The 15,469-nt window shown below is 32.1% G+C and overlaps 1 protein-coding gene across 5 annotated transcripts in view; it reads left to right on the top strand.

Annotated features, from left to right (window-relative positions):
- The window catches only part of NAA35 (N-alpha-acetyltransferase 35, NatC auxiliary subunit), a 63,647-nt gene that overhangs the window by 15,701 nt on the left and 32,477 nt on the right, over positions 1-15,469 (top strand). For 4 of the 5 annotated variants that reach the window (XM_031945445.1, XM_031945444.1, XM_031945446.1 and 1 more), the window contains exons 4-9: positions 18-132; positions 1,497-1,571; positions 6,413-6,580; positions 13,365-13,431; positions 13,525-13,568; positions 14,891-14,941. In XM_031945445.1, the coding sequence (XP_031801305.1) occupies positions 18-132; positions 1,497-1,571; positions 6,413-6,580; positions 13,365-13,431; positions 13,525-13,568; positions 14,891-14,941 (520 nt within the window). Of the gene's footprint in view, positions 1-17; positions 133-1,496; positions 1,572-2,459; positions 2,619-6,412; positions 6,581-13,364; positions 13,432-13,524; positions 13,569-14,890; positions 14,942-15,469 lie in introns of those variants that run through there. The other variant, XM_031945448.1, reaches the window with a different exon arrangement.

Raw genomic sequence — 15,469 nt, 5'->3', positions numbered from 1 at the left:
TGGGGGGTTTTCTGCAGCTTTGGTCTTTTTGAAGCTATGTCTGCCATTGAAATGATGGATCCCAAGATGGATGCTGGCATGATTGGAAACCAAGTTAATCGGAAAGTTCTTAATTTTGAGCAAGCTATCAAGGTGCGTGATTATCATTATACACTAATTTTCATAATTTCAAAATTTTAAATAAAATGATAAACAGAAACATTTGTATTACTGTCATATTTACTCTAAAGGCAGCTTTTCTTCCAAGTTTCTTTAAACATTTAGATAAGTGTTACTTAACATTTATTACCACTGTCCATTTGGAACACACATACACACCCCCGGTAATTTTGTTAACTTTTTTTTTAGAATTCATTTAAAATGATAGAATAATAGTTCATTTGAAATTTGCTTGTCATTATAACAAGTAAAATACATTATGGTACTGTAAGACCTCATCAGTTTAAAATCTTTGTGAAACAAAATTTTGAATTCAATTATAAACTAAAATGGAACTTCACTTTATAATATTTTATATATATATATAATATTAATAGAAAATAGCTATACAAAACAAATGGGCTTTTTTAGCAAAAGGTAAGTTTGCCAGGAAGGTGGGTAGCATAGTAGATAGAGTGCCAGACCTTAAATCAGAAAGACTCATCTTCTTGAGCTTAAATCTGGCCTTTGATACCTGTTGTCTGGGTGACTTTGGGCAAATCACTTAACCTTTTTTTGCCTCGTTTTTCTCATCTGTAAAATGAGCTGAAAAAGGAAATGTCAAAGCGTTCCCTTATCTTTGCTTCTACGACTTACAAAGCTTTTTTTTTTTTCCATAATAACTCTGTGGAGTATTGGAAGTATTATTATGCCCATTTTGCAAATGAAGAAACCAATAGAAGTTGTGACTTGCCACTGGTCACACAACTAAGTCAGTATTAAAAAGAGTACTTAGTACACTGAATCAGATACTTAAGATTTAGATATAGTATCTTGAATAAAAACTGTTGTTTTGAATGGAAACAGTAAGCAAAATCTCACCATTTCCATTCAGATAACTAGGACTAATTACAATTAGTCTTTATCTTTTAAGAAGTAAGACTAAGAAGTTAATCAGTGTTGAGTGAAAGTAATGTAATATATTGTTTTCTTTCTATTTTTTAAAAAATTTGTTATGTATTTTGCTAAGTTCCTCCTTTCTTCCTAGATCAGATTTGTGAAGTTAAGAACATGAATTAACTTATTTTTTCTAGTTTCCAGAACTTGGAAGATATGAATTGTTATTGTTCTAGAATTACTTTTTAAGAAATTTCAATTAGTTTTTAGATAAAATGATATATCTTTGGTTACCATAAATGTGAGACTATGTAAACATAAGTATATTTCATAACTAATTTATCTAGATGTTTCTTGAAAATCAATTATGTGGGCAATGATTTTGTTTTGTTTTGGTTTTGATTGATTTATAAATTTTTGGTTACTGTTTACACATCTGATGTTCTTTTTTTCCTTTTTAGGATGGCACCATAAAAATTAAAGACCTAACTTTACCTGAATTGATAGGGATTATGGATACATGTTTTTGTTGCTTGGTAAGAATTGGATATAGTTTACTAGTTTCATCTTTCAAAACTAGGATTTAATTTTTTAAAGTTCAATTTCCAAAAATAAGTATATATTTTGACAATAAAGTATCTAATATTGGACCTCCAGTAAGAAATGAGTAAAATCTAGTAAGAGTATGTCATAACTTGGGGTATTGTTATGTCCTGTCTACTACAGGATCAAAATGAGGTTCTTTCTTTGTTACCAGGATCCCTCTCCCATTAAAAGTGGAGGAGGGGCAAGGCAAGGAGGAAGGGAAATGTTTTTTTTGTTGTTGTTTAGTTTTCATTTGATGACTAAGCCTCTGAATTTCAGCTTATCCTCCCTTATTCTCTAGTTCCTCCAGCATTGTATTCTTCCTCCCCATTTTTTTCTGTTAATGTAGTCTGGCACTTATGGCAATTTAAATATACTTAATACTGAACCTTTCTACCATAAAAAATATCATTGGCTACAAACTATATGTAGTGATCTCACGAGTCAAGTTCATCATTTATTATTTAATTATCTTCATTCAGATTTAAAGCATGGTTCTTATTATTGATGCTAATAGTGGCCCTAAGTGCTTTCCAGATTCATAATTGTCTTTTAGTCAATTCCAAGTCCAGACTTTAATAATATAATTGTAATGATCAGGCTACTTCCCAGTCTTTGGGCAAACTATTGTCTTTTAGCCTCCATCGGGTCCTCATGAGAGTAAGATCTTTTCTTCCTTTCTCACTTACTTCTTTCTGCTTTGTGCCTTAGACCTTATTTTTTCCAGTGAAACATTCTGGATGTTCTGTCTTGTTCCTCTTTGAGGATATTCTAGGGGGCTCTAACTGCTGTCACTGCACTTGGGATCCACTACTGGATCCTTACTCCATCTTCTTCTGTCTCAGCTTTTTTTTTTATCAGGTTCTGCACAACTGTCTCCTGGGCATCATCTACTCAACTGGCCTAGCTGGAGGCTTCCTTTTACCTCCCCATCCATGGGATATTATAATTACTCCTGGCAATATCCCATTCATGGTTTCACATTACATATTTTAAAGGTAGTGTGTATTGAATTTTACACTTCTAAAATACTTACTATAGGTACCTTTGTTCCCCTTCCTACCTCACAAGATAATTGTGAAGAGCACACTCAGCAAACCTTAAAATGCTATATAAATGTGAGTAGTTAGTAATCTTGCCTTTATTTTTCCATAAAAACTTGGTTTAGCTCTTTCATTTCCTTCCTTGTTTGTTTTATGGGGTTACAATAGACCAAGCTTCAAGGTGGTACTATATTATTATGGAATCAAAACCACACACAGTTCAGGTCTCTGCTTTGCAGTTTCAGAAACTCAGTTTTAACAATTTGCCATTATCAGACTCCTAGAGCAGTGATTTATTCCATACAAATTCACAAAGGACTGATTTATAAAGTAAAATGCCAATTTGCAGTGAGGACTATACCGTTTTAATGTCCAGAGCATTTGTGTCCACTATTCACAGTACCTTCTTCCTGATACCTTAGATTATTAACTAGAAATGAGAATCTGGTGAGTGTAATCAGAGCAGAGGGAATAGACTGATCTTGGGAAAATTCATAAGATAATACCCAGATCACATTTCTGTCTGCTCCATTAGAGTATACTTGACTGGTTTATATTTGCTGTATAGCATTTCTGTCTCTTATATAGTGTTGTATGAATGAAACATTCCTATTCTCCAATTCCCCTTTTTCTATACTTCTTGCTTATTCTTCTTTTTGAGCAACTCATTCATTATTCTCCTTTTCAACATATTTTTATTGTAATTCTGTAAAATGAGAGAGTTAAAATAGATGTTACCTAAAATCATTTGATGATGATATGTAAATTACCAAGTTTATAGATTGCTTTAAATTAATTTATATTATGAATTGCTTCCTTTCTGGTGGTATATAAGAATACACCTTAGTTATATCAATTCCAATATCACTAAATAGTATTAAAATAGCTTACTATGTTCAAGCTACTGTGCTAGATATTTTGAGGGATACAAAAGAGAAAAAGGCACTGTCCCAGCTCTTGGGACCATATAATGCAGTAAAAGAGATAAGATATATACACAAAACTAACTACAAAATCAAATAAGTAATTGCTTAATATAAAAAGGGCTGTGGCCGTTCAGAAGAACAAGTTAATACTTCTAGTGAGGGGAATCATGGGAGAATTCAAAATTGAGCCTTAAGAATTATTTTTAGGAAAAGTCCACAGAAGAAATAGCATGAATAAAGGAATGGAGATGAGAAAGTAAGCCTCTGTATCTAGAAGTAATAAATTGTCCAGTATGATTGGAGTATATAGTAAAAGAAGGGTAAAAGAAGCAACATTTGAAAAGTAAGCTATGACCTATTTGAGGAAACTTGGAGGTCAGATTAATGATTTTGGGATTTATTTGAAAAAGGCAGATCTAGTGTTTTGAATAGAAAATTTTTTTATGCTAGAAAAAATATCTGATTTCAGCTTATTCCTTTGAAACTCATTAAATGTGTAACCCTGAGTAGATTGCTTATCAGTCCTTTAAGCAGTTCTTTTAACACTTAAGTTATAGAGAAGGTGTTGAACTTAATGGGTAAAGGCTGTTCTTCAAGGAGCTACCTATACCAACAAAATCAGAAAATATCTTCTAACCCCTGTCCCTGGTCAACAGTGCTAGTAGAACAGAAAAGTGCAGGGATCAGGGGACCACCTGGTCAAAAATGCTCTAGGATGATTAATGTGGCAACAGATAACAGGATGAATTGTAGCAGAAGAAAGATAAGAGGCAGGAAGGCCACACTAAAAGCCAAAACTAGCTTAATGTTAATAAGAATAGAGAGAAGTAGCACATAACATCAAACTGGATATAGGAGCTAGGGGGAAAGAATCAGAGATGACATTGAACTTTTAAGCTTAAGTAAAAGAAAAGGCGGTTGCCATTTATAGTAAAGAAGTTAAAAAAAAAAAAAAAAGCCAGCTATAAGGGAAAGTTTATTTTTGTATTTAAACATTTTGAATTTGAGGTGGTGTTAGAAATTCAGGTAAAAACATTGCGATAATGGAAATTGAGGCTACCACAATGCTGGAAGATAAGTGAAGTTAGAGATCTAGATTTGGGAGTTAGTTACATAGATATGATTGTTGAAATCTTGAAAATGATTGCTCAAAGAGAAGAATAATAGGAATAGAGAACTTGGAGAGTTGCCAACAGGAAGACAGGACAGGAGATGCTGCCATCTCAGAGGGGACAACCAGGCAATTGAAGAGTTACAGAAGCTAAGGAATAACAGTATCCAGAAGGCAAAAATAGTTAGGACTGTGAGCATGCTACAGACAAGCCAAGAGAAGTCTACTGGGGTTAGTTTTGGGAGTTAGTGATAAACTTGAAAAAATGCAGTGTCAGTGCAATAGTAGAGAGGGAACTCAGAGGGACTGAAGAATGTTGCAGTGGTGACAGTTATTACAGACTGTTTCCTTTGGGAATCTGAGCAGTGAGAGGAAGAAGAGAAAAGAGTAGTGGGATTTGGGGAAGATTTTTTTTTTTTTTTAAATGTTGATTGGCCAGAATTACAGACAGAGGAGAAAAAGAGAGAGAGAATGAAGGGGAGGAATTGAGGGGAAGAAATGGAGTTGAAAGCATATTTGAGAGGTCAGTCTTGGAATGAATAAAGCCATATTTCTTCTGAAATGTAGTTAAAGGAAGTGGAGTAAATATATTTAGGATGGTCGTGATTAAAGTTGGAGGCAAGTTTTTTTGTTTGTTGAGTTTGGTTACAAAATAGAGTTTTGAAATGTTTAGGAAGAAACAATGGGGAATTCAGTGATTCATTATAAAGTGAGGGTATTGGTTTAGTTATATAAGGTCTTTCTTAGCAGAAACATCACTAGGCTTATACTTAATGACTTTTCAGCTTGATAAGAGATCAGAAGTTGTATTCTATTTGCACAGCTTTTGAGAACCTGATTTTAGTAGAAATTTTGTGTTGTTGATCAGGTACAGATAATATTTAAAACTAGTCTAGTTAACTGGGTTTCATGGATCTTGGCTATTAAGGTCAGAGATAGCTTGGAAGACGAGAAAGATTAAAGTACTGGACAATATACATTGTTGGGCGGGTTAGGATTAGTAGGCTTCTGAGAAGAATCTAAGAATAGTAAGACAAATAGACTGGATTAGTAATGTTCAAAGTAGTAATAATAGGCTGTATATGTTATGGTGGAAATAGGAGGTATATTGAAGTTCTAGATAAGTGGTAGACAGAGGTCAAAGTCTGTCCAGAAATGCAAAGATTTGGTAGAGTTTTTTCTTTTCCAAGGAAAGACTAGGTGACCATTTGTCTGGTATGTTTTATTGAGTTTGTTCTTGTTTTGGTACTGATTGAATTTTAACTTTGTATCTCTAGCACCTAGCAGAGTGGTTAGTACATAGTAATCAGTTAATAAATGTTTATTCATCAATTAACCATATGGCCTCTTACATTTTTTTTCTGTCCTGAAAGTCTGTGATTCTGACTTTAATTATAAAAATGAAGATAGCCTGAATTTGTAGTCAAGGATGTAGTGTTTTTGAGAGTATTTCTTAGAGACAGTTAATTGTATTTTAGTATGTAGATTTCTGTAAATCTGAATAACTGAAGGGAGTCAGCACTGAATATATTGAATCTTTTTTTTTTTTTTTCGACAATCCTTTAGTCATTACTTATTTTATATTTTGGGTCCATTGCATTTTGGAGGAATAGTCATTATATTGGGGGAATGGTCTGTCATATTAACTACAGGAACATTTTAGATTTTATAGACTTTGTTTTTGAATCATAAACATTTTTGTTCCATTTTAGATAACATGGTTAGAAGGTCATTCATTGGCGCAGACAGTGTTTACTTGCCTTTACATCCATAATCCAGACTTCATAGAAGATCCTGCTATGAAAGCTTTTGCTCTTGGTATCCTGAAAATCTGTGACATTGCAAGAGAAAAAGTAAATAAAGCTGCTGTTTTTGAAGAGGTAAATTGTGTGTATGTGTGTAAATTTATATGTGCATGCTGTTTATTTTGTAAGAACTTATTAGCATAGAAATTTAAGAGTTCATTTTAGGACCACTTTAATCTACAGATACAGAATTTGTCTCCTAAGATGGTAATGTAGAAATCTATGTTAGTGAAAATATTATCTCCTCTTCTTTACATAAAGTCTGATACATTAGAAAAAAAAAATTCTCTTTCACTTTGACATCTTTCTTCATAACTAATCATATTATGTCCCTAAGCTTAAGTTACTCTTAAATTTCTCATTAAAACTAACTTCAGGTTAATGGAATTTTCTAACTTTATATATAATTACAAGTGAAGAATTCATAAAAATGCAATATACATATTAATATAAAATATACATCTAAAAATCATTTATACAATAAAATCTCACTACTTTGAACTAATAAGAAGGGAGCCTGCTTTAATAACATGTGACTTACAGAATATTTTTAAAGAGACGTAGTATGTAGAGAGACTCAAATTTTGAAAATACTGCTTCATCAAGGTTCTTAAAGAATAAATATAAGTGATTTGTAATGAAAATTTAAATCAGTAAATAGGTACTTCTGAATGATTGAGCACTTTATCAATTGGTTCTTAAATATTCTAAACATTTCCCAAAGTCTTGTTTATAATTTATACTGTGAAAAAAGTCTTTGTTAATTTGTTCAATGAAGAAATTTTACAAGCAAAGGTAAACTTCATTTCAGACCCTAAATTATTACTAATATCCTAATAAATAAGATTCAGTGTCTTAATATATTTGAGAAATGAGACGTTTAAGAGACAAACTTGCTTTAAAATTTTTTTTTCTCCAGTTTTCTTCTTTCTAGTTTTGGCTGCTTTAGTTTTGTTTGTATAAAAACTTTTACATTTCATATAATCAGAAATGTTTGGTTAGCTTTATAATTTATTTGTTTCTTCCTTCTTTAATCTGGGCAATTTATATTTTTACAAGTATTTCTTCATATAATTGGGTAAAATAGTAACAGTTGATTTAATTTCATCTTTATTGGTGACAAATTTACCCTTTTCATTTCTGATGCTGACATTTTGGGAGTTTCTTGTTTTTTAAATCAAATTAACCAATGATTTATCTGTTTTCAGGGTTTTTTTGTTTGTTTATTTTTTTTTTCATAAAACCAGCTCCTAGTTTTCTTAGTTTAGTACTTTCTTAATTTTAGTTTTACTATCTCACATTTGATTTTCAGTATTTTTAATTGGAGATTTTTATTTTATTCCTTTTCTAGTTTTTTTAGTTGTATTCCCAATTCATTGATCTGCTCTTTATTTTATTGATGTAAGCATTTCGAGATATAAAAATTTTCCTTAACGACTGCTTTGCTTCCCATACATTTTGGTGTGTTATTTCATTGTTATTCTCTTTACTGAAATCACTATTTCTGATTTGTTCTTTGAACCACTCATTCTTTAGGATTAGAGTATTTAGTTTTCAATTAATTTTTAATCTATGTTTCCATGGCCCTTTATTGAATATAATCTCTAGTGCATTATACTCTGGAAAGGATGCATTTAATATTTCTGCTTTTCTACATTTGCTTGTAAGGTTTTTATGTCCTAATATAGTCACTTTTTGTGAAGGTCCTATGTATAGCTAAGAAAAAAGCATATTCCTATTTCCAGTTTTCTCCAGAGGTCTATATCTAACATTTCAAAAAATCTGTTACCTCTTGTAAATCATTTCATTTTTCCTTTAAAAATTTGGATGTTATGTTGTTTGGTATATGTATATTTAGTATTGATACTACTTTATTGTCTATAATCCAGCTTTTTTTAAAAAATTTATTTTGAATAGTATTTCCAAATACATGCAAAGATAGCTTTCAGTATTCCTCCCCTTGGGTTCCCAGTTTTGTTCTTTCTCTTCTCTCGTGCCCCTCCAAGACAGCAAACAATCTGATATAAGTTAAACATGTATAATTCTTCCAAACATATTTCCATATTTGTTGTGTTGTGCAAGAAAAATCAGATCAGAAGAGGGAAAAAAAATGAAAATAAAAAAAAGTAAACGAACAAAAGCAACAATAACAAAAGATGGTGAAAATATTATTCTTTGATCCACGTTCAGGCTCCTGATGGAGCTTCTGGATGCAGGTGACATTTTCCATCACAAATCTATTGGAATTGCCTTGGATCACCTCATTGTTAATAGAGCCAAATCCATCACTGTTGATCATCACACAATCTTGTTACTGTTTACAATGTTTTCTTGGTTCTGCTTACTTCATTCAGTATCAGTTCATACAAGTTTTTCCAGGCTTTTCTGAAATCGAGCTGCTCATCATTTCTTACAGATCAATAATATTCCATTACATTTATATAGCATAATTTATTCAGTCATTCCCCAACTGATGGGTATCCACTTTCTTGCCACTACAAAAAGGGCTGCTCCAAACATTTGTACACATGGGTCCTTTTCCCTCTTTTATTATTTCTATGAGATACATAGTAGAGACACTGCTGGATCAAAGATTTATAGCCTTTAGAACATAGTTCTACATTGCTCTCCAGAATGGTTGGATTATTTCACAACTCCACCAACAATGCATGTGTCCCAGTTTTCCACATCCCCTCCAACATTTATCACTATTTTTTCCTGTCATCTTAGCCAATCTGAGAGATGTGAGGTGGTACCTCAGTTAGGTACTTTGACCTAACTTCTTCAACTGTGGTTCATGACCATATATGGGGTCTTATCACTGAATGTAGGGATCATGAAATTATAATTTATTATCACTAAATGTTTGATTTGTTTACCTATTTTACGTGTGTATGTACTCAGGGTGATGTAAAAAAATCTCAGACAAAAAGGAGTCATTAGTAGAAAGAGTATAAGAAGCCCTAGTCTATAATATCTTTTAGCAAAATGTAGCTTCCCTACTTACCTCTTTCAATTAAATCTATTTTTGCTTTTCAATTGAGTCTGAGTTCATTGCTATCTCTCCTTTTTTATTTTTGTAATTATTTACTTATTTATTTTGCCTTAAATGAAGCATAATAGATTCTTCTCCAGCTCTCCCCCCCCCCCCTTTTTTTTTTCAGTGCTTCTCTCTGTTTCAGGTATGTTTCTAACATAAGTAGGATTCTGATTTTTAATGCATTCAATTTTCAATTTCTATTCTGTGGATGATTTTGTCTCATTTACATTCACAGTTAGGATTACTGTGTATTTCCCCCGATCCCCTCTTTCTCTTCCTTTTCTTCTCTTTCTTTTCCAACTTCTTTATACTCTTTCACCTTCCCCTCCTCAAAAATTTGTTTTGCAGTAGAAACTTGAATGCTTGAAAGATCTTTTATTTCATTGAATGTCCATATTTTCTCCTGAAGAGTTATACTCAGTTTGGTGGGTAAGTTATGTGATTCTAGTTCTTTTGCATTCCAAAATATTATATTCCAAACCCTCTGATCCTTTATTATGGAATATCATATTTTAATTATGTTTTAAAATGGAATATTTTGTGTGACCCTAACTATGCTCCATTATATTTGAATTATTTCTTTCTAGCTTCTTGTAATATTGCTCCTTGATTTGGAGGCTCTGGAATTTGTCTGTAGTATTCTTAGGAATTTTAGTTTGGGATTTCTTGCAAGGAGGTGATTGGTAGAGTCTTTCAATTTCTATTTTACCTTTCTGGTTTTAGGATATCAGGGCAATTTTCCTTGATAATTTTTTGATAATATGATGTAAAAGCTCTTTTTTTTTAATCATGGCTTTCAGATAGTCCAATAATTTTAAAATTATCTCTTCCTCAATTTGATTTTCAGGTCAGTTTTTTTCCACTGAGCTATTTTACCTCATCTATTTTTTCATTCTTTTGATTTTGCTTTGTTGTTTCTTAATGTCTCAGGGAGTTATTAGTTTCCACTTGCCCAATTCTAATTTTTAAGGAAATTTATTTTCATTGTACTTTTGTACCTCTCCTTTTCCATGACCAGTTTTTAGGTGTTTTTTCTTTATTTTTTGTACCTCTTATCAAGTCGTTGGCTCTCTTTTCATATTTCTTTTTTTGCATCTTTCTCATTTCTTTGCCCAGTTTTCCCCCTACCTCTCTTATTGATTGTTAAAATCCTTTTTGAACTTTTGCTAAGAATTCTTGTTGAACTTGTGTCAACTTCACATTTTTCTTTGAATCTTTGCTTATAGGTGTTTTGACATTGCTTTCTTCTGAGTTTGTCTTGAGCTTCCCTGCCACCTAAGTAACTCTTTAAGGTCAAGTTGTTGTTGTTGAATTTTCTAGCTTACTTCTTGACTTTAATTTTATGTTAAAGTTGGGCTCCGATTCTGGGATGGGGTGGGAACTTTGCAAATTTCAGGGTTTTTTGTGGTGCTATTTTCAGAGATAGGTCTAAGACTCTGTAAGTTTTCACTGTTCCAAGGTTGGGTGATCCAGAGAAAGTGTGGTCGCTGTTCTCCACTATGGCCTTGGTGCTATGATCTTTACCTAAAAAGGGAACTTGTTACCCTATAATCAAAAGTGTTAGAGTTCCTCTTGGCGCACTGTGACAAAAAGGTCCCCCCTGCTCTCCTGAAGTTGTAATTTCTTTTCACTAGAACTGAGAGAAGGACCCATGCTCCTTTGTGAGTGGTCATAAGCACTCTTCTCTGAAATTGAACTGGAACTTCTCTTCTCTGAACTGTGACCAGGGCCCTGCTTCCTCTGCAACTGCTAGTGCTTCATCCCAGAACTGCTTATTGGCAATACAACAGGATCCTAAATCCACACCAGCAAAGAGTCGACTCCCCTGTATTCTCTTTCTGACCATTTGTCAGACACCGTTACTATTTGAAGCTTTTGTAACTTCTTCAATGTCTGCTGCTAGTATCAAGGCAGCCACCCTACCTTGGCCAAAGCAGACCTTTCTTGCCAGCTCCTTAAGTTGGTCTTAGGCCAGAAATCATTTGTCCTGACCTTTTTGTTTGTTTGTATGTTTTGCTGCTCAAGAATCAAATTTGAGATATTATTTTAAATTTGGGGGAATTTTGGAAAGTTCTGGTGAGTTCTTGCTCCTGTTCCACCATCTTGGCTCCTCTATGTTTTGGGTGCTTCCCCCTCCTTTCCCCTTGAGTGTTATTATGTACGATTATCCCTTCTACATCATGGAGTCAGGGTATGGTGTCTTCATGATCTGGAAATTTCATGTAAAATTTTTTGGCCCTCCCTTTGTAATAGAAAAAAAGTCTGAATTTTTTCTTTTTTGAGATGTTTTTTGTACCTTACTGTAAAATTTGGATTAAATATTTAGTCATAGGCTCTGTGTCATCTACTGGACTTAACATGTCATCTGTGGCTTCTGCAAAACTCCCAAACGGTTCCCATTCTTAGCTAGCCTGCAATATATGGAAACAAAGATGGGGAAAATTGCCATGTGGAAAGAGGATAGCTGTAAATTGTTCTAGTTCTGTACATTTCACTCTATATTGATTCATACAAGTCTTGTCAGGTTTTATTGAAACCATCCCTTTTTTCATTTCTTAAGGTATTCCATTATATCCCTATACTTTAGCTTGTTCAGTCATTCTTCAGCTAATGGACCCTCCTTCAATTTCTTTTTTTTTTTTTTTAACTCCCCCAAAAAGTGCTGCTATAAATATTTTTATATTCATGTATCTCTTTCCTCTTTCTTTTTTGAATTACATTTTAGATAGCAACATCGAATATTTTGTTCTTCAAGTGTACAAATCTATATCCCTGTATATAGGAGTTGTTTGTATAATCTGCATTTTTGTGGAAGTTAGTAGGATGATTGACACACACACACACACACACACACTTATAGTCACAGTAACACTCACTTGTTAATGCAGATACAAGTTGCTTTGTTTCTCTGTAGAATCTAATATATTTAGGCTTTTTCTGTATTCTAATTTAACATACAATCACCATTTCATCCCCCAAATTTTAAGGTGTAAGATAACAAGTACAACTAGAAAGTTTTAAGGGTTGCAGTTCTAAAGAATTTAAGATAGAATATTCATAGGACGATCTGCATATACACTGTTAAGTAAGAATTATATTCATGCTTAAGCTAACCTATATTGATTATGGTATCTTTTTTAATTCAGTCAGCTGGATAGTATTAAATTAACAGTCTTTAAATTTTAACAAATATCTAAATCTTAGATGACAGAAATTTGTTTTTGATTCATTAAAAACCAAAAAGGAATTTTGAACAAAAAGAATGATATTTAAATGTGATTTATGAAATTTTTCTTGGGTCATTGGAATGAACTAGGTGGATAATTTTTCCCTTCCCACCCAATTTCAACGTTTGATTTTTGCTTTTCATTAGCCTAGGTAAATCATAATTTTATTAGCAATTGAGGCATTCTTGCTCCACAGTAATCTTTGAAACTGTACTCTTACCTTGTAACAACGATTATATATTCATCTTTCATCTTTGATATCTGAGTTCTTTATTAATATGAACTTTCACTTCACTTAATTAAAATTAATAATAACTATACTTCACAAATGAAATTATTAAATGGTAAGCATGTTTAACTTGCCTATAGAATAACAATAAGTTAGAGACAGACATAGGGTTAATATTCATTACTTCAAGTATATTCTTAGGGAGAATGTTTAGATTTTTATGCATTTAGACAAACAGCATGAAACTCTCCTTGCTGTGTTCCACTTATTCACAAACAAGGAATAATTATATTAGAAAGATATAATGAATGACTTAGCTGTTCAGTCTTTGAATTTTAACATCATTATTACTTTTTTCTTTAGGAAGATTTTCAGTCAATGACCTATGGATTTAAAATGGCAAATAGTGTGACAGATCTTCGAGTTACTGGTGAGGCTTTTTATGTGAAGTAGCCTTATATTTTTACATGTATCCTTCATTAAACTAATATGTTACCTTTTAATCACAATATGTCTACTTTAGGAATGCTAAAAGATGTAGAAGATGACATGCAAAGAAGAGTAAAGGTATGTATTTTCCTCTTATTTTTCTTTATCATCATATCTTTGTCCTCATTATTAGAGTATATTTTTACTTCTTGCAAGTTGAGGTTACAATTTAGGAGATACTACTTTGACACACTAGATATCATCCAACATGGATACCTTAGTATTTGTCTTGCTCCTGTGCCTTTTTTCCCCATCTTGCTATTAAAATAGTAATCACATAATAGTGCACCTGCTCCTGGAAGGGTGTGAATATGCTACTCTGTGGGTTCCTTTCTCAAATCCTGTGCCTGCTTAGATGAATAACTTCCTTTCCTGGGTGTTACTCCTTTATATGTATTATAGTCTGTTTTTAGAGTATAAGCTCCTTGAAATCTTATGCTGTACATCTCTAACACCTACTATAATGCATGGTACTTAGTGTAGGTACTTAATAAATCCTTGTTGGATTCATTCCTTCAAAGTCTTGGGAGAGTTTGAGATATTTATATTTAATTTTAATTAAAAATACTAAAATACTTTTAGTGTTAATCAGGATTTTAATACCAATTTAGTTGAATTCATGGAACATTTGTTAAATGTTTCTTGTATGAAAGACAATGTACTAGGTGCTAAAGGACAGTAGTAAGAATTATCAATTATTTAAATCATTCTAATTATGTGAATATTGAGGACTTTGATTATATTTTAACTACTGAAAATCTAGTCATCTTATAACTTTGTTATAAGATTGTTAGCAAAAATTGAATATACAATTAGTATCATATTTTTATGTAACTCCAATAAAGATGATATCCTAATGATTGTGAAAGGAAATATCTGATCTATTCTTACTTAATAAACTTAAAAACTTAAACTTAAAAAACTTAAAACACAGTGCTTTATATTAAAAAAAAAAATCCTACTCTTCCCAGATTTGTCTAAATTTGACATAGGTAGGAACTATCCTTTGGAAAGCTCTCTTGGGTTTTAAAAATAGCTATGGCAATATTTAAGTTGATATTTTTTTCTACCCATGAGATTTGTGAAATGTATTTTTTACAGTGTTTTCATTCTATGAATAGCAAGAAATAAAATGACAGTGCATTTTCCTAGTTATTGTTCATGTTTTAATTGTCTTATTTATAGTAGGTAACTCTTGGTAGCTTTCTTCCTAATAAGTGCTTTTTATAAATGGAATTAATATAAAGAAAATCTTTTGCTTTTATTTTTAAATACTCCTTAATGCCGGTTGGAATTTAATATGGAGCTGATGATAGCTATATCCTATTGACTTGTTTCTTTTTTTTTTTTCCTACTTGATGCACTGTTTGGGGTTGTAATTCAAACTTTTTAAATTTTAGAGCACTCGAAGTCGACAAGGAGAAGAAAGAGATCCAGAAGTTGAACTTGAAGTAATTGAACTTATTTTCTGGTAGATAATATCAGAGAAGTCTACCTCTTAATATTATAGTTTTATGAACTGCGTTGTAATATATGGAAGCTCTTTTTAAGGTATTTCTTCAAAAAATTGGACCTTGCAAGGGGTTTTTATTTCCCTTGTGTTTATATTGATATAATAATAATCTGTTGGGCTTATCTAGTGTTTTCTTCCAAAGACTGCCAAAGCATTTTCAAATATGTTGTTTCAGATATCCTACTGTATGAGGTAGGAAGAAGTTTTATGTTTGTTTTCCAAATAGTTAATGAAACTAAGATTTAGAAGATCCTAGGAACTTGCACAAGATCACAAAATTAATGGTAAAAGGAGTCTAAACTTCTTACTTCTTGCCTAAAGTTGTTTTTAATTGATCATTTTTGGTTTTTTGGATTTAGATGAATTAGATTTTTGTAAAAGACGGTATTTTGAAGTCACACAGGAATAATCATTTTTATAAATTGGAAATTTATCTTTTCTGTGGACTCATAGATCAGAACTTAGG

This window comes from Sarcophilus harrisii, chromosome 1 (genome assembly GCF_902635505.1).
Source record: "Sarcophilus harrisii chromosome 1, mSarHar1.11, whole genome shotgun sequence".
In the NCBI taxonomy this organism is placed as follows: Eukaryota; Metazoa; Chordata; class Mammalia; order Dasyuromorphia; family Dasyuridae; genus Sarcophilus; species Sarcophilus harrisii.
This window is presented reverse-complemented; position numbering and strand designations above follow the sequence as displayed.